At 41.0% G+C, this 19,392-nt stretch overlaps 1 protein-coding gene across 2 annotated transcripts in view; it reads left to right on the top strand.

Moving 5' to 3' along the window:
• Nucleotides 1-17,393, top strand: part of tyr (tyrosinase) — a 77,191-nt gene extending 59,798 nt beyond the window's left edge. The window contains exons 4-6 of one of the 2 annotated variants that reach the window (XM_048532910.1): nt 4,550-4,735; nt 7,321-7,327; nt 17,184-17,393. In XM_048532910.1, the coding sequence (XP_048388867.1) occupies nt 4,550-4,735; nt 7,321-7,327; nt 17,184-17,393 (403 nt within the window). Of the gene's footprint in view, nt 1-4,549; nt 4,736-7,320; nt 7,328-17,166 lie in introns of both variants that reach the window. The other variant, XM_048532909.1, reaches the window with a different exon arrangement.
• Nucleotides 17,394-19,392: the final 1,999 nt, after the last annotated feature.

Here is a 19,392-nt window from a genome sequence, read left to right as displayed (position 1 = left end):
GAGCAACCCCAATGCAGCAAGGACAATGACTTCATTTGCTTCTGGACATTAAGACGAACTGAATGATGTTACACTCAGATCAAGAAACAATGCCTGACCATTAACCTTTCCAACTAATATTTTCATTCATATCTACCGGGAAAAGATCAAATGACAGTTGAGTCCAACTGCCTGTCACTTCAAAGCATTTCCAGCAAGCTGCTAGTGTCTGCTCCAAAAGGTCTGCAAATGATTTGCCTCCAGTTACAGAGATACCTAGACATGACACACAGTCAAGGAAAATGGAGGTGCATTTCTGGCATGCTGCCCAAAGCGGTATTCTCTACAATATAATACAGGATGCTATGAATAGTGTGAAATCTTTCAGATCCAATATGACTCAGAAATATTCTGAAAATCATTCAATCCAAAAGACAAGAATCTTGGCTCAAATGGTGTGAAACTGTCCTCATATTGAAAGCATGTCTCAAAGAATGAAGAACTCACCTGTGGTTTCAAAAGCATATTGGCATGTGGAGATGAACTGACAGCCCAAGATGGCAGATTGCAAAATGGAAATAATGCAATTTTCCCTGAGGAGTTAGAAGAGAGATGTTAAAGTGAATCCATGCGAGGATGAAGGAATTGAGTTGAGTCTGAGGAAGGCAGGAGATGTGCCAGACATGAGCAATGAAATCAAGGACCACATAAGTCATCAAAATGTGAGGCTGGATGAACACAGCAGGCCAAGCAGCATCTCAGGAGCACAAAAGCTGACGTTTTGGGCCTAGACCCCTCTCTGATGAAGGGTCTAGGCCCGAAACATCAGCTTTTGTGCTCCTGAGATGCTGCTTGGCCTGCTGTGTTCATCCAGCCTCACATTTTGTTGTCTTGGATTCTCCAGCATCTGCAGTTCCCATTATCTCTCACATTAGTTGTGCAGTGTTTGTAATGAGTACCAAGCTGGAGAGCTTTTGCTGCCACAAGATATTCCAGACAGGTCCTGTTAAAATTTGACAATTGCTGATCAGAGGTCACCCAAAACATATCATGGATATGGACCAGAAAAGTCTTAGCAGCTACCCTTTGCCTCATTTGACAGCTTGTAATAGATCTTTTAGGTGCATTATTTCAATGCATCACTGATGCTAATAAATGTTAATACAGTTAGTAACACTGACACTCGTGTCTTTTTACTTTACACAGCTCTTTTAATTTTAGACTTAGTATCACAAAAGTCTTTCTTGAACTTTTATTTGGCAGATTATACATGACCTTGTGAAATCTCATTCTTTTTTTCAATTATCACTTCTACAAAACAAAACCAGTAACCAATTTCCTATCAAGGTAGAGAAAATGAAATAAAAACAAAATGCTGAAAATACTGAGCAAGTCAGTTAACACATGTGGAGAGAGAAACAGAAGCAATAAATTGAACTAGACAAAGTTAGAGATTTAAAAGGTTTTAAGGAAATGAAAATGTGAAAAAGAATAAAAATAAAAGCTTTGTGAATGTGTATATAAGGGCTCCCAGCTTATTTGATTCCTGTTTTACTCAAACCACAGATTATTTTAATGGTTATGGATTATTGTTTCTTCAGTCACAATAGACCATCAAATGTAGATGTTTGTTTGACCATAGACAACAGGAAAACTGAGATAGCTAACCTGACAATATTTCACAAGAGCACTGGACAAATGCTTAATTGTTCATTCCATATAAATAAACCATCTGGGAGCATTATTACTTGGTACATGCCTGGGAGTTAATGGCCAAAATGGCTCTTTGAACTCTGTATCACCAAATTCAAATTAATTTAAAGTTTATATTAAAGTCCACATAAATGGCTGACTAATTAAATTTACTCTTTCTTGTCATTTCCAAATAGAGAATCAGACAACAAGGCATGAGGTCACAATTACGTGTTAACTCTACATATTGGTTAGCTACCTTTTAAAAGTAAACTTTGAGGTAGAATTTCATTTCCTGGTGGCTGTGTGTGTGAGTGAGAGAGAGAGAAAGAAAAACAGAGACTGTGTGTGTGTGTGTGTGTGTGTGTGTGTGTCTGTCTGTCTGTCTGTCTATATGTCTCTGTCTCTCTCACACACACAAACACACACGCATTGTCTCCCACACACATACACACACACTGTCTCTCTCACTCTCACTCACACACACACACACAGTCTTTCTCCCTCTCAACCGCGCGCACACACACACTGTCACCATCCCGCATACATACACACACACACACTCTGTCTCCCACACGGATACATACACACACACAAACTGTCTCTGTCTCTCTCTCTCTCTCTCTCTCTCACACACACACACACACACACACACACACACACTCTCATGCTGTCTCCCACATTAATACACATACACACACTGTATCTCTCTCTCACACACACGTGCGTATACACACTCTGTCTCACACACATGCACACACTCTGTCTGTCTCTCTCTCTCTCACACACACACACACACACACACACACACAGACACACACACAAACTGTTTCTCTTACACACACACTCAAATACACACACACTCTCATGCTGTCTCCCACATTAATACACATACACACACTGTATCTCTCTCTCTCACACACACATGCATATACACACTCTGTCTCACACACATGCACACACTCTGTCTGTCTCTCTCTATCTCTCATACACACACACGCATACACATCCTGTCACCCTCCCACAAGCGTGCAAACACAGACTCTCACATGCATACATACACAGACACACAAACTCTGTCTGTCACCCACACACTGTCTGTGTGTGTGTGTGTGTGTCTCTCTCTCTCTCTCTCACACACACACATCCACATACATACACGTGCACTCACTCATACACACACACACACACAGAGTCTCCCATATGCATACACACTCGGACACTGTGTCTCTGACTCTCTCTCACTCACTCTCACAACATGCATACACACATTCTCTCTCCTTCTTTGTCTCTCTCTTTCTCTTTTTCTGTCTCTCTCACACCCATACACTCTCTCTCTCTCTCTCTCTCGCGCGCTCTCTCTCTCTCTCTCTCTCTCACACACACACACACAGTCTCCCATATGCATACACATACGGACTGTGTCTCTGACTCTCTCTCACAACATGCACACAGTCATACTCTCTCTCTCTTTCTTTGTCTCTCTTTCTCTCTTTTTCTGTCTCTCTCACACACACGCATACACTCACTCTTCCTCTGTCTCTCACACACACAAGCACACACTGTCTGTCCTTCACTCACTCTCTCACACACACAGACACAGAGTTACACACTCTGTCTCACGTACACACTGTGTCTCCCAAAAGGAGAATAGGTGAATCAGATGGGTTTTACATCATTACCATTGAATAGTTTTATATTCCAGATAGTTACGTTCCATGGTGGGATTCAAATTCATGTCTCCAGAACATTAACTAAGTATTCTGGATTATTAATCGTGACATGATCACTGGACGACTGTCTACCGTTAATAGCACAAGCAAGTGTAAAATCTAAAATTTCAGGCTCTCTATAATGTGATGGAATCCGCAGATATAAACTTGAACTTGGATAGAGGATTGTATTTGTATGAAATTTTTTCAAATGTAATTTTTAAAGAAATAGTTAATGGTATGAATTCTACTTCGGATACTCAGATGCAAATTCAATATTTTTTGACTAATTAGTGTTGGAACTACATCAATCTTTGCAAAATATTAAAGCGTATTGTAAATCATAAAGCTGGAATTAAAAGTTAGTCAAATAGTGTTTGAACTACATCAATCTTTGCAAAATATTAAAGCGTATTGTAAATCATAAAGCTGGAATTAAAAGTTAGCCTAATAACAACCACTGCTAATTCTCAAAACCCATTTTGCCTGTTCTAGCCTATAATGTGACTTTAGACCCACATCAATGTTATTGACTCTTAAATTGCACTCTGGACAGTGGAGATGGTCATAAATGCTGGCCTAGTCAATAATATCGACATCCATGAAAAAATATTTTAAAAAAGACTAGGCTTCATTTTTTATTTCCTTTTCAAAATAGACAATTATACTGCTTAAAGAATAATAAATAGCTTGTATTTATGTTGTGATTTTTACATTCTCAACATTGCAATGTAATTCACAGGAATGAAACTCATTTTATTTGGAGTCACTGTTATAACATAGGGCAAAGTTGCAGCCAAATTGCACACAGTAAGATCCACAAACTCAATGAGATAAATGAGCAGATAATCTATTTAAGTGCTGGTTGTTACAGATACCTGAAAACATTCCTGTTTTGAAAATATTGCCATAGAATCTTCTCATTATATTCCCCAAGAAACCAGACAGGCTTTCATTTAACATTTCACCCAAATGATGACACCTCCAACAGTGCAACACTGAAATATCAGCCTTGATGACAAATTACTTCAAGCTTGAATCCACTATTTTCATCTTAAAGGAACATTACAACAAATCAGCCAAAAATGATAATAAAAGGTATTGAAAAGCCTTTATTATTATAAATAATTCCTATTATTGCTTATGTTTTATCTTCCCAATTGCAGCATATATGAACAATGGTTACGGAGACACATGCCTCTTCGGACTACCTTTCCAGCAACTAATACACCAATAGGCCACAGCAGTGATTATTACATGGTTCCCTTCATTCCAATTTACAGAAATATTGACTTTTTTATTTCAATAAGAGAACTTGGATATGATTATGATTATCTGATTAAATCAGGTAGGCTGCATTTCCTTAACTAGTTTCCATTTCTATAAGTTAAAATACGTATGTTGAAACTATAGAATTAATTGTATGACTTAGTACTGCCATGGAAAGAAAGTTGTTGCGTCTTTATGCCCAAGTATTGTACCCAATAAATTATTTGTCAAAATGTGGTCTGTGCTTTTAAGCAAATACGGTTGCCACTGTTGCATATGACAAAATCTTTCAAACAACAATGAAATGGATGACAGACTAATTTTATTTTTATTTTACTGTTTTGAGGAATAAATGTAAGCCAAAGCATACAGAGAATTTCTCGTACATTTGTTTAAGTAGGATATGTGATGATTATCTGGGGAAAGAGATAGAGCCTCAGTTTAATGTCTGATCTGAAATTTAAAAGGGCTGGATTTGGGCCCCAACATTGCTACTCAGAAAAGGGTTGGGGAGGGGTGTCTGCTTAGTTAATTGATACCAATGACCAGAAGTTGACTTGAATATTCCGTTCAGTCTAAGGGGCTCCCCATATGGTAGCCACTGGAAATGTGAGTTGATCAATGGAGATGACGACTCCAGGCTAACTTTGAAGCACACCTGTTGTACAAAGTTTAAGGCTCTGAAGGATGCCTTCAGAAAATACCAGGGCCTGGAAAAGGGGGGTTCTTCCAGGCTTACTAGTAAGGGTTTTTATTGTGTTCAAACTACTAACGGGCCAGAAACGCAGGCCAGGAGCAACACCTGGGGCCTGTTATTTCTGTCCTACCCACTCTGATAATGTTATATTGGCTCATGGGGACAACAGCTTAGGATCTCAAAGGTGTAAGTTCTACCATCTGGCTTTTCGTTACAGTCTCTGTGACAATGTCTATCATATCAATGTAACATGTACTTGATTGCTTTCATGCAATAAACTGTGTCTCATCGAAGACATGAGCCTCTTCTCATTAGACTGTCTAGACCAAACAAGCCCTGTAGATCCCAGCCAGAAAAGAGGATGGTGGCAGCAGATCTACCTGATGGTGAGCAATAGTACAGAGAGCTCATTCAACACAAAAGGCAGCGGTACAGATTGTTTCTTCAACTCAGCACTAGGGGTAGCAGACTCTTTTTAGTTAGCTGCTACATACAGACACAGGCAGGAATCTGAAGGTTTCTTCAGACACAGCTCTCAGAAGGCTGTTTGTGTACAAACTGTCAGCAGCTAGAAGATCTGAACATTCAAGAATGTGACTGAAGAGGGGAAAACAAATTGTGTAGAATTAAAGGTGGGGAAGTGAAAAGTAAGAACAGTACTTGCAGTTCAGACTGAGTGAGGGTGCACTACAAGGCTTAGCTACACTAAATTCAATCAATAGCCACAAAAGCAACTAATCACCCTCCCAGCCTGATTGTTATCAACTCCTTTGTCTGTCCAACTGTCTTTCTCTCTCTTTGGGCTCTATCCTATTATTTACTCCCAACCACACCCACCTTTCCCATTTTCTACATATAAACTGACGTTTTCCCAGCCACCATCAGTTCTGAGGAAGGGTCACTGGACCTGGAATGTTAATTCTGTTTTTTCCTTCACAGATGCTGAGCTTTTCCATCAAATTTGTTTTTGTTCCCAATTTAAAGTAAGGTTGCAGGCATAAGAATTTGGTGAATGTAACAACATAAGTACTAAGAGAAGTAGCCCCTTGACCCTGCTCTGCTATTTGATATGATCATGGCTGATCTCATCTCAGCCTGAATTCCACTTTCTTGCCTGCTCTCCATAATACTATAGCCCATTACTAATTTAGTTTTTAAACTCTCTTCCTTGCATTTACTCAATGTCCCAGCATCCACCTCACTCTGGGGTACTGAATTCCACAGATTCACAACACTTTGAGAGATGTAATGTTTCATCTCCCGTATCCTAAAACTATGACCTCTTGTTCTAGATTGCCCCACATAAGTAAATATTCTTTCTTTGTCTATTTTGTCAATCTCTTTTAGCATCTTTTATACCTCAATTAGATCTCCTTGCATTCTTCTAAGCCCCAGAGAGTATAGGCCTAAACTTTCTCTTCATAAAACAAACCCTTCATCTCTGGACTCAATATAGTGAGTCTTATCTGAATGACATTCAATACAATTACAGCCGTCATCACATAAGGGGTCCAACATCATACACAAACTCCAGGCGCAGTCTCATTAATGCCCTGTACAGTCGCAGCAACAATTCCTACTTTTATACTCTATTCCTTTTGCAATAAATGCCAACATTCCATTTGTCTTCCTTATGCAAAAGAGTAACTAGGGAGAAAATAGGGCCCCTTAAAGATGCACAAGGATGTCTGTGTGTGGAACCACAGGGGCTGGGTGAGATACTAATTGAGTATTTAGCATCAGTATTTACTGTAAAGAAGGACATCAAAGCTAGAGAACTTGGGGAAATCAATAGTGATATCTTGAACAGTGTCCAAATTACAGAAGAGGTGGTGCTGGCGGTCTTAAAACATATGAAGATAGATAAATCCCTGGGACCTGATCAGAACTTTGTTGGAAGCTAAGAAAGAGTTTGCTGGGCCCTTGCTGAGATACTTGTATCATCGATTAGCCATAGTGAGATGCCAGAAGTCTGGAGGTTGGTTCATGTGGTGCCATCATTTAAGAAAGTCTGTAAGGAAAAGACAGGGAACTATAGACTGGTGAGCATTGTGTCAGTGATGGGTAAGCTGTTGGGGGAGAAAGTATAGAATGCAATGTCATTTTCAGAATGCATGCCAATATAGGGTACAGAGCAGCAAGAAGTCATATATCTAGTCCCACAAAGGAGTTTATGAAGTACAACAGGTTATAATAGCAAACCCCAAAAGCATTCCATAGAGAAGGAGATGATCTAGACCTAGACTTTTGACAAGAAAATATCTTTGTCAATATGCATAACACTACTTATTGTCACTGGGATAACTGTCACAATATTATTTGGTTAGTGCTCCATGGTTGAGGAATCACTGTCAATAGCCAAAATAGTGCATCTACATGGTCTGGGAGGTACACCATTTAAGATGGGGATTGGCCAGTGTGCAACAAGCAACTCTCCAACAAAGAAGCATCAGATAGTACAAACCTATACATATTTCACAATTAAAAAATTCACTCTCTTTAGCAGGAATGTTTGCCCTCAATTTTCATTGAAAGGGCAAAGATATTAAACTGCAAAAAATAGAGTGCCTTCGAACAGGTGTATCTTAAATTTAACGGATCATGCAATGATGCTAAGTCATTACATCTCAAAATATTGTAAGAAGGTTCTGTCATATACTGACTGCTACATACAGAAACTGCAGTCTACATTCAGGCCTTCCGAATTTGGCCCAACCATGATGTCTGCCACATACAGAAACTCAATCTGCCCCTATGCCTCCCCCTTTACCCCCATTCCAGGCCCCCAAGAAAACCTTCCTCATTAAACACATATTCACCTGCACATCTGCTAATGTGGTATACTATATCTACTGTTCCAGTTGTGGCCTCCTCTATATCGGGGAAACCAAGCAGAGGCTTGGAGACTGCTTTGTGGAGCACCTACACTCAGTTCGCAACAAATGACTGCACCTCCTAGTCGCGAACCACTTCAACTTGCCCCTCCCACTCTTTGGACGACATGTCCATCCTGGGCCTCCTCCAGTGCCACAATGATGCCACCCAAAGACTGCAAGAACAGCACCTCATATTCCACTTGGGAACACCGCGGCCCAATGGTCTCAATGTGAATTTGAAAATCTCCCCACCCCCGACCTCATCCCAAAACCAGCCCAGCTCGTCCCCGCCACCTTAACCTGTTCGTCTTTTCTCCTACCTATTCAATCCTCCGACCTCACTAACCAATCCCCACTTCCAACTACCAACATCATCCCTGCCTCCTTGACCTATCTGTCTTCCCTCAATTAACCAAACCCCATCCCGACTCCCTATGTACACTCAGCTTTACTGGCTCCATCCCGCATCCTTGACCTGTCCATCTTCTCTCCACCTATCTGCTCCTTTATCCACCTTCCATCATCGCCTCCCCCCCCCCCCCCGCATTGATTTCAGAATGCCCTTCCTCTCCCCCTTTTCTGAAGAAAAGTCCAGACCCGAAATGTCAGCTTGCCTGCTCCTCTGATGCTGCCTGGCCTGCTGTGTTCAACCAGTTTTACACATTGTTATCTCTGTTGTACAAGGTGTTTGTTTCTGAAAGGGTTAATATTAAGGATTGAAGTAAGCTTCACCCAAGATGATGACATTTGGACTTGGAGGAAGGCCAACTCTGGATCTTGAGGAATATAAACCTAATGTCTAGGTCTCCTCATTGGCTTAGTAATGATATGTATCACACCAATGAAATTTATACCTGATTGCCAACACGCAGTAAATTATGTCATGTTCAAACCAGGACCCTCTTCTCAACCCCAGATTAGCTAGTGATTTTTATCTACCGCACTTAACAGAGTAGGCCTATAAATCGGGTGACACGGTGCCTCATTGGTTAGCACTGTTGCCTCACAGCACCAGGGACCTGGGTTTGATTCCACACCCAGTTGACTAACAGTGTGGAGTTTGCACATTATCCCTGTGTCGGCGTGGTTCTCCTCCGGATGTTTCGGTTTCCTCCTACAGTCCAAAGATGTGCAGGGTAGGTGGACTGGCCATGCTAAATTGCCCATAGTGTTCAGGGATGTGTAGATTAGGTAGGTTATAGGAGGATGGGTCTGGAAGGGATGCTGAGTGGGTTGGTGTGGACTTATTGGGCCGAAGGGCCTGTCTCCACACTGTAGGGATTTTATGATTTCATCATCCCAACCTACAAGGAGGATGATGGTAGAAAATCTACCTTATGATGATCAATTGTCCAGCTTGTTCTCATATGATGAGCAATGATAAGGACTTTTATCATGCTACATGAAACCAGTAGTGGGTATGTCTGCACCTCAAGCAAACATCACATTATTTTATAAAGCAAATTGAAAAATAACATGAAGAGATTATGAGAACAGGCATAATTTCCCTGATAACAAAGCCAACCAAGATGTATTTAGTTGCCATACTCAAACCTAATGATTTTCTAAACTTGTGTTGATCTCACAGTAGCTCAAAAAGACAGTGCTGCAAAAATCCTGTTGACGAGAGTTTGGCAAAGTTATAGCATTATAGAACAATGAAATAGAACTTTTATGATACTCAGTGGATTCAGTAGTTTCTGGCTGGTGCCATTGGACGAGTACACTTACTGTATTTATAACTCCACTTGAGGAGTTTTGCTTCAACAGATGGCTGTTTGGGATCAAATTAGCCTCAGAGAGTTTCTACCATTCTATATCCGATATTCTACAAGATCTATAGTTTGTAATATACTGCATGAATGATCTATTGATATCTGGCAACACAGTCCAGACACATGATCAGAGGGCTCATTCAATTTTAAAGTGAGTGAAATGAGAGCAAATATGAATTTTCATTTCGTAGGATGCTTTATCACCAGTGATGTTATAATGGCAGATCAAAGAAAACAAAACATGTTCAGGAGTTTCCAATGCCAAAATCAGTTTATGACATACAAAGATTTTGTAGGATTATAAAATCAGTGGGCGAAATTTTTTGCCTCATTTGGCAGCTACAACAGAACCCTTGAAACAAGATGCAAGGATAAGAGTATGCTTTTGAAAATAAATACAACAAACACATTCAGGGACATCCATGGATGTCTTAGTTTGCTCCAATTGGTCTTTTTCAACCATCATAGCTGCTAATGCTTCAGCGACAGGCTTAGGAGCGCGGTTCTTCTTCCAGCGCAACCAGACAGGTGTCAGAAACTGTGTATTCTACATCATGGACATTGTCAGACATACAGACATGGCATTCAATCACAGAGAAGGCTTGGCTCAGTTCCAAGAGCTTGCATAGGATTTTCAGACTACATCCTGAGCCAAAAAGTGCTTATCAAGACAGACCATAAGTTACGCGTATCACAAATGGGTGATTAAAGATTAGCTTGGACACATCAGATACAAAGATATTGACCCTTCATATCATCATCATTGAACCCCAAAGTGTGGAAACAGACCTTTCAGCCCAACAAGTCCACACCGACCCTCTGAAGAGCATCTCACTCAGAGTCATCCCCATAAACCAACACATCCCTGAACACTATGGGTAATTTAGCATGGCCAATCCACCCTAATGTGCACATCTTTAGACTGTGGAATGAAAACAGAGCACCCAGCTGAAATCCACACAGATACAGGGAGAAATTGCAAATGCCACACAGATAATTGATCAAAGCCAGAATCAAACTTGGGCCACTGGCGCTGTAAGGCAGCAGTGCTGAATCACTGAGCCACCATGCTGCCCCTTACGACAGTATATGCACAAGGGAAAGAGAATGGCAGATGTGCTCTCTATAGTGAGGGTCAACACCTCATCATGCCATTAAATCTGATCATGAAATTGAACTATATAGTGACCAACAAGCCACACTAACTATTAGATTAGATTGGACTCGATTCGATTCCCTATAGTGTGGAAACAGGCCCATCGGCCTAACAGGTCCACACCGTTCCTTGAAGCATCCCACCTGGACCCATAGCCCTATAGCCCACACACCCCTGAATACTACAGGAAAATTAGCATGGCCAATCCACCTAGCCTGCACATCTTTGGACTGTGGGAGGAAACTGGAGCACCCGGAGGAAACCCACGCAGACATAGGGAGAATGTGCAAACTCCGCACAGACAGTTGCCCGAGGCTGGAATCGAATCCAGGTCCCTGGCACTGTGAATGCCCTATTCATAGTCACTTTCCTCAAAATGCTCTCCCATTGAAACTTCAACCACTTGTCAGGCTTCATTCTATAGCATTAGATCGAATATACTTGATCAAGCCAGCCATGTAAATCCTGATATGAAAAAAGATGATGGCAACAAATCTACCTTATAGTAAGCAATTTTTACGTAGCTCAAATGACATAATGTGCAGACTAAAACCCAAGTCTCCCCTCCTGGCTGAAGCTGTGATCCTGGCTGTGCAGTGGAAGATATCCTCTCTACCACAATGATCATCTGCAGTTTTGACCCTTTCTTTCCAAAAAGTTTTAAAACGTTGAAACACAAAACCTCAAAACAACTCTCTGCAAATATGCCATACTCACTCAGAGGTGCAGTGGACTGGCAGGATGCATTATGTTCTCAGATCCTGTTGTGAAGCCTCACATCAGGACTTCTTAATTTAGAATCTGTGCTACTACCAAATAAAACTGATATGCAGGTAAAAGCTGTATCAGAAATAATGGGAACTGCAGATGCTGGAGAATCCAAGGTAACAAAGTGTGAAGCTGGATGAACACAGCAGGCCAAGCAGCATCTCAGGAGCACAAAAGCTGACATTTCGGGCCTAGACCCTGTTTCTCTGACCGCTCTCTCCGTGACTCCCTTGTTTGCTCCACACTCCCCTCCAACCCCACCACACCCAGCACCTTCCCCTGCAACCGCAGGAAGTGCTACACTTGCCCCCACACCTCCTCCCTCACCCCCATCCCAGGCCCCAAGATGACTTTCCGTATTAAGCAGATGTTCACCTGCACATCTGCCAATGTGGTATCCTGTATCCACTGCACCCAGTGTGGCTTCCTCTACATTGGGTAAACCAAGCGGACGCTTGGGGACCGCTTTGCAGAACACCTCCGCTTGGCTCGCAATAAACAACTGCACCTCCCAGTCGCGAACCATTTTAACTCCCCCTCCCATTCCTCAGACGACATGTCCATCATGGGCCTCCTGCAGTGCCACAATGATGCCACCCGAAGGTTGCAGGAACAGCAACTCATATTCCACTTGGGAACCCTGCAGCCCAATGGTATCAATGTGGACTTCACAAGTTTCAAAATCTCCCCTTCCCCCACTGCATCCCAAATCCAGCCCAGCCTGTTCCCTCCCCCCACTGCATCCCAAAACCAGCCCAGCCTGTCCCCGCCTCCCTACCCTGTTCTTCCTCTCACCTATCCCTTCCTCCCAACTCAAGCTGCACCTCCATTTCCTACCTACTAACCTCATCCCGCCTCCTTGACCTGTCCGTCTTCCCTAGACTGATCTATCCCCTCCCTACCTCCCCACGTATACTCTCCTCTCCACCCATCTTCTTTTCTCTCCATCTTTGGTCTGCCTCCCCCTCTCTCCCTATTTATTCCAGAACCCTCACCCCATCCCCCTCCCTGATGAAGGGTCTAGGCCCGAAACATCAGCTTTTGTGCTCGGCCTGCTGTGTTCATCCAGTTCACACTTTGTTATGCAGGTAAAATGATTGGAAAATGATGTTGCCCATCACGTTGAAGTTTTTATAGTAAGTGGTCTTTATAAAATCTCTATTGACTTGTTTTATTGGCCTGGGCACTCATTGAAAAAAGCTGTAATTGTCATCATCACTTTTATTCAATAGGAAAATTCAGAAACATAAATACATTGTTATGTACTTGCCCTTTCACTGGGGAGAAGTTTAGAAAGAACACAGTCTGGAAATAAAGAAACACAACTGTCACTAAGGAGAGGTAGCAGGATTTTATTTAGAAACTTAGAAGAATAGTTGAAGACCCTATAGTCCCATGAGCTTGTTTTACCATTTAATCATATCATAGCTAATTATAATCAATTCCCCCTAACTTTATGCTATAACCATTAATATCTTTGGGTACCCAAGATCTATCAATCCCAGATTTAAAATTAACAATTGACTTAACATAAATTGCTGCTCTTGGAAGTGAGATCTAAACAGCTACTAAGTTTCTATGTAAAAGAGGCCCACTTCACTACTCAAATGTTTTGATCTTTTAGACAGTATCCTCTTGTATTAGCAGAAATAATTTATTTCTGTTCATCTTATCAGTTCCCCATAATATCCAAAGGACTATAATTAAATCGCCCACATTCAAAATTCTAGGCAATGCAATTATACTCTTTGTAACCTCGTCTCAGAATTTAACCTCAAGGGTTTAGGTGTTCTATATAGCAACTCTTCTGAGATCTATATATCTTTCCTAAAGTGTGGTACTCAGGTATGCTCACAGTACATTGATTGTTGCCTGTCATATAGGAATTCAAGAAAGGACTTTGGACCAACTTAGTATAGCCTTAGGGCTCCATTATGTGGTGTTGTGTACGTGCACTACTGATTATGAACCTAAAAATGAGCTAAAACCAAATTCTAACTGCTTGAATCTGAAATGGAAAAATTGCATTTAGACATTGTATTTCATGACCACTAGATGTCTCAAAGCACTTTACAGCCAGTGAAGTAATCCTGAAGTATCAGCTCACATGTAATGTTGGAAACACAGCTGCTAATCTGCACATTGTAAATTCCCACAAAAAGTAATCTGATAATAACTACCTATTTTTTGTGGTCATGCTGAATGAAGGATAAATATTGACCAGGAATCTGGTAAAACTCATCTGTTTTTCAAAGTCTCTGACAATTATTTCAATACCCTTCTCAAAGTCTAATCTTCGAGCAAAACTGAAGTATTTTTCTCATTCATTCATGTATCAGTGGCTTTGTCAGCACTTATTGCCCATGCCTACTTTCCCTTTCTGAGCTGCTTTCTTGTACTGCAACTGTGTGGCACTTCCACAGTGCTGTATAATAATGTGCAGAATTTTATAGTGGCCTGAGTGACACAGCCTATGGTGAGATGTGTGGCAGAATCAGGCAAAAAGTGCAGCAATGTTAAGATCATCTCTCCATTTTTTTTAATGCTCTTCACAAACAGCATAGTGAGGTGCTCACTGGCTGGTGCAAGTTACCTATTGGCATGGAATCTTGCTTGTTAAACACCTCATTAACACCTCAATGCACCTCATTAGTATTCAGAGTCCCATTTTACCAAATTCCCCGAACAAGCTTGTGTCAAGAAAACTCAACACAGAAACCAGGGTGAGCACCTTGTGCACTAAGGTCATCATTTGATCAAATGGCTTCCATGTTTGAATTACCTCCATGTTGGAAACCAGGCACCAATATCTCAGGGCACGCTCCATGACCACTGGCCACATGCACCTCTTTTCCATGCAGTCTGGCATCTGACGTGATAACCTTTAACATCCCTCCATGAAGAACTCTGATTCACCTACAGGACACTCTGTAATACAATGTCACACCATGGACTTCACTGGTAGCTATCACTGTAATGATGCAGCAAGGACAATATGCACTCACAGTCATGCACAAAACCCATGGAACAGGTTGCACCTAGCCAGAGATATAAAACCTCATATCACTTCTGTCTTGCACTGCCATTTAGAATCGACACAAAGCTAGGAAGCTTGTCACAGTTGTTAGCAAGCCTCAGCACAACAAAAGGGATAGTCTTCATTTAGGGGATACCTACACAGTAAATCAAGAGCAACCTTCAATGCCAGCCTCAGTCCTTCTCAGGAGGGTGAAAGTCAGGCTAACTGGGCACTTTCTCTATGGATGCTTCCTATTCAATTATGGGTGGTTCTCCTCATAGAGTTCTCTCATTCTAAGTATTACAGGAGATGAAAGTAGATGGCACTGCAGTACTGTTGGTGCAGATGGACAAGTTTCCCAAGCAAGTGAATATGCAGCACAGAAGGCATACGGGGTTACTGCTACACAGAACTGGGGTGGATGAGAGTCAGTGAGGAAGATGATACAGGTATTAATGTAGAGCATGGGCCTTGATGGCAGGCATAGCAGAAATAGACTGAGTTAAAGGTATTGTAGATTAATCTGGTGGAGTGGAAAGGGCACAGAACTTCTTCCTACAGTGCTGAAGATTCCTCTGGTCACCTGAGGGTGCTTTAACCCTGGTGGTAACTTCAACAGGTTGGCATGGTCTGGTGTAGTGGCCTCCACTTTTGGTTCTTGGAGGCAAGGAACTCCCGTGTTGGTGCCACCCCGTTCAGCAGGATCCCAGGACTACAACACTAGGTGCCAATTTTCCCTTGGCTGCAAATTTGAGCAAACAGCAGGAACTGTGCAGGGCAGCTCTGGACTGTTGACATGATGATGCAGGTACAAGGGATACCAGTGAATTCTGGATGTCCACTGACTGGCAAGTTGTTCCAAAAAAAACACATGATGTGGAAATTGGACATATGGACATTATATGGGTTGAACAGTTAATTAATATGATACATTTGGTAAAGTTATGGTGAGAAAACGTGCTAGGCCTTAGGGTGAAATACCTCCAAAAACACAACACAAATTGATCTTAGCCAAACAGAGGAAGATTCAGCCCTACACATTTCATATGTAATTAATGTTAGCAGTAATAAATACTTTATTCGTGTGTTATAGTTTTAACATTTTCTGAAGTGGATTATTATGTTGCACAATGTTCAGCTGTCACAAATTTGAATGAAAAATCAAAATTTGAATACATTCACATGTATTCCTTGTGCTATACGAGGTGAACTATTTGAGAAAACAAGATTTTGAAAATTACATAAGAATACAACATTAACTAGGGTTATGTAACAGGTCTTAGGGCAAAGATAATGAGCGAATTAATACATTTTTTGCCTTGCTACTCCTTTATGCTAATAGTCCAGTAATTCAGTACATTCTACAGACAGGGAAACACTGAAGAAATTATTGAACTCGGAAGAGGATAATTTAGAGGTTCAGATGGACACAGACAGGTTGGTGGAATGGGCAGGCAGTGGCAGGTGAAATTCATTTTGGTAGAAGAACATTTAGCAAGAGTACAAAATAAAGTGTAGGGATGCAGAAGCAGAGGGACTTGGGAGCATATTAATAAGCCATTGAAAGTGGCAAAGCAGGTTGAGTGAACAGTTAATAAAGCATATTGTATTCTAAACTTCATTAATTGTGACAGAGAGTACATGTTAAACTTGTATAAAACACTGATTTGGCAAAACTTGAATACTGGGCCCCATTCTGAATGTTATATTTTGGACAGATATGACAACATTAGAGAAAGTACAAGAGAGATTCACAAGAATGGCTCCAGGGATGGGAAATTATATGTTTTAGCAAAGTTGCGACTATCTTCCTTGGAAATGAAAATGTTGAGAAGTGATTATTGAGGTATTCAACTAATGGGGAAAAAAAATCAGAAACAAGAGGGCATAGATTTAATGTAATTGGCAAAAGGAACAATTATGAATGAGTAAAAACAATTACCTATGCAGCAAGTGGTTAAAGTTCAGAATGCACTGCCTGAAAATATAGTGGAAGCAGGTTCAATAGGAATTTGATAATCTATAAAGGAAGAACATGCAGAGTTACAAGGATAAGGTAGGAGAATGGGACTAACTGTAATGCTCATTCAAAGAGCAGATGCAGACATAGTTGACCAAATGGCCTCATTTTATGCTGTACTATTTCTCAGTGTTCTGTGAAAGTTTGTCTTCAAGTGATCTTTTTTAAAAGCACATTTCTTTATTCTCCCTTGTATTTTTCAGTACCACCTACAATTCAGGAGATTCTGAGCCCTTATTTTCATGAAGCTCAGCAGATCTGGCCTTGGTTGCTGAGTGCTGCAGTGGTGGGCGGCTTGGTGACAACCCTATTTAATTGTACTATTACGCAGGCATGTAAGAAGAAGAAACAAGATTCCACCTTTGAGGAGAGGCAGCCTTTGCTCAATGATCGTGATGAGTACCAGAGTACCTACCAAACAGCTATGTGAATTGTCAGTTCAACACTGAGAATATAAAAATGTTAATATATTATAAAGTGACAATTACAATATGATGCTACAGAAAATAAAACATAATGCACTGACACTCAACCCAGAAACAATCAGTCTTAAGTACAGGATAAAAGCTTTGTCTGCTCAGAAAACTTGAAACAACCTAGTACCTCATCATAACAGTTCTCACATTGCTGCATAATCTTTCCCATTATGTTCCCCTCTTGTGTAACTCTCCATTGGGCTAGATTTTCTTGATAGCAGATAATCCAAAGTCATTAACCATTAGTTGGACGTATCTTCGAATATTTAGGATTTTGAGATTTTTACATGGCAGTTGGGTAGATTGGATTTTTCTCTCTCAAAATGAATAATATATAGGATACTTCACATTTGTGTAATTAAATAATATGGACATTTGGTAAGTACTTACGTAAGGGAGAATTCCCAGCATCTAACTGCTAGTTAAAAATTAAAATCAACTAATTAGAATCCATTGATTCCCTGTAGCAAAGACATGAGTTGGATTCACTGATAGGTAAATACCTTACTGCAGAGATGATTCCAGGAGAAATTAGATAAATAAAGTGTACAATGGAGCATTCCCAGTGGGGAATAAATGGGAATATTACTATTTTTCCACTGTTCTGGCAGATTATTGAATGAATATTAAAACCTTCACTAAAATAATATTTAAATACTTAAACCCTGACCAATAAAAGCTTTGAGGGATTGGATAGCTTCAAAATCAAGTGCAGGGGTCAAGTTTTCAGATTACTCCAAATCCATTCAAAGCAATGAAGGCAACAAGTAAACTTTATACAGACTGCCAATTATGATGATTATGGTACACAACCTAATACTCAACGTGCTGCTGAATGGTTGTATGTCTCAACTAGATGGGGGCCATGCTGGTGCCAATTCATTGCAGGGCTTGCGACTTAAAGACAAGGTGCTTTCTGGCTGGGGATGAATGAAAGATCGAACAAGAGTTAGGAAGAGTTCCCAACACTGCCAAACCCATGTTCAGTTGCTCATGATTGATAGGATGATAGCTAGAATATCAGAATCAGAAATGGCAATCATGTATCAAATCAGTGTTATACATTGATATTATAATCTGCCTAAGGTGCAATTTTCCTGGGCGCTCATGTAACGCTCAAGCTAATACTGTCAACAGTATGGGAGCTGGGCGTGGGATGGGTTTCTCCCATCCCAGCATAAATGTTGAAGATTACTCCACATCTGCTTTGCCAGCTTGCCCCACTTCCATCTTTTGACCAACGAGGCTTTAATCATTACAAGATCAGACTGTAGCCATTTTTCAGGAAAGTCCTGCAACAGAGCTAACGGCCAATTAGAAGATGGCAGGTTTACAGTGCCACTGAGAGTTCTAGGCACTGCTGTTACTATACCAAGGATATTGTAGAGACATTAAGCTCCAGGTAAGTCAAAAAATGTACCTTGGCAAGGTTTGCATACTCTAGCAAAGGGTGCAGTTGATGTGGGGAACCTGTTGGGAAACACCAGCCTGCAGGGTCAGATCTCCTCTGACATGTTAAATCAGTACAGTGGTGAGATAAGGCCCTTAAATGGTCATTATTTAGAATTATGGAGTCATACAGCATGGAAACAAGACTCTTCGGTCCAACACTTCCACATCAAGCAGACATCCCAATCTGACCCAATTGCATTTTCCAGCATTTAATCCCTATCCCTCTAAACCCTTCCTATTCATATATCCATCCAGGTGCCTTTTAAATGTTGTAACTGTACCCTCCTCCACCACTTCCACCTCCACTGGCAGATCGTTCCATACACGCACCATTGTCTGCGTGAAAAAGTAATCTATCAGGTCCCTTTTAAATCTTTCCCCCTCACCTTAAACTTATGCCCTCTATTTTTGGACTCCTCAACATGAAAAAAAGATCTTGGCTATTCACCCTATCCATGCCTCTCATGATTTTATAAACTTCTACAAAGCCATCCCTTAGCC

This window comes from Stegostoma tigrinum, chromosome 6, assembly GCF_030684315.1.
Source record: "Stegostoma tigrinum isolate sSteTig4 chromosome 6, sSteTig4.hap1, whole genome shotgun sequence".
NCBI classification, from domain to species: domain Eukaryota; kingdom Metazoa; phylum Chordata; class Chondrichthyes; order Orectolobiformes; family Stegostomatidae; genus Stegostoma; species Stegostoma tigrinum.
The sequence above is the reverse complement of the archived record's forward strand: the minus strand, read 5'-3'. Positions and strand labels throughout refer to the sequence as shown.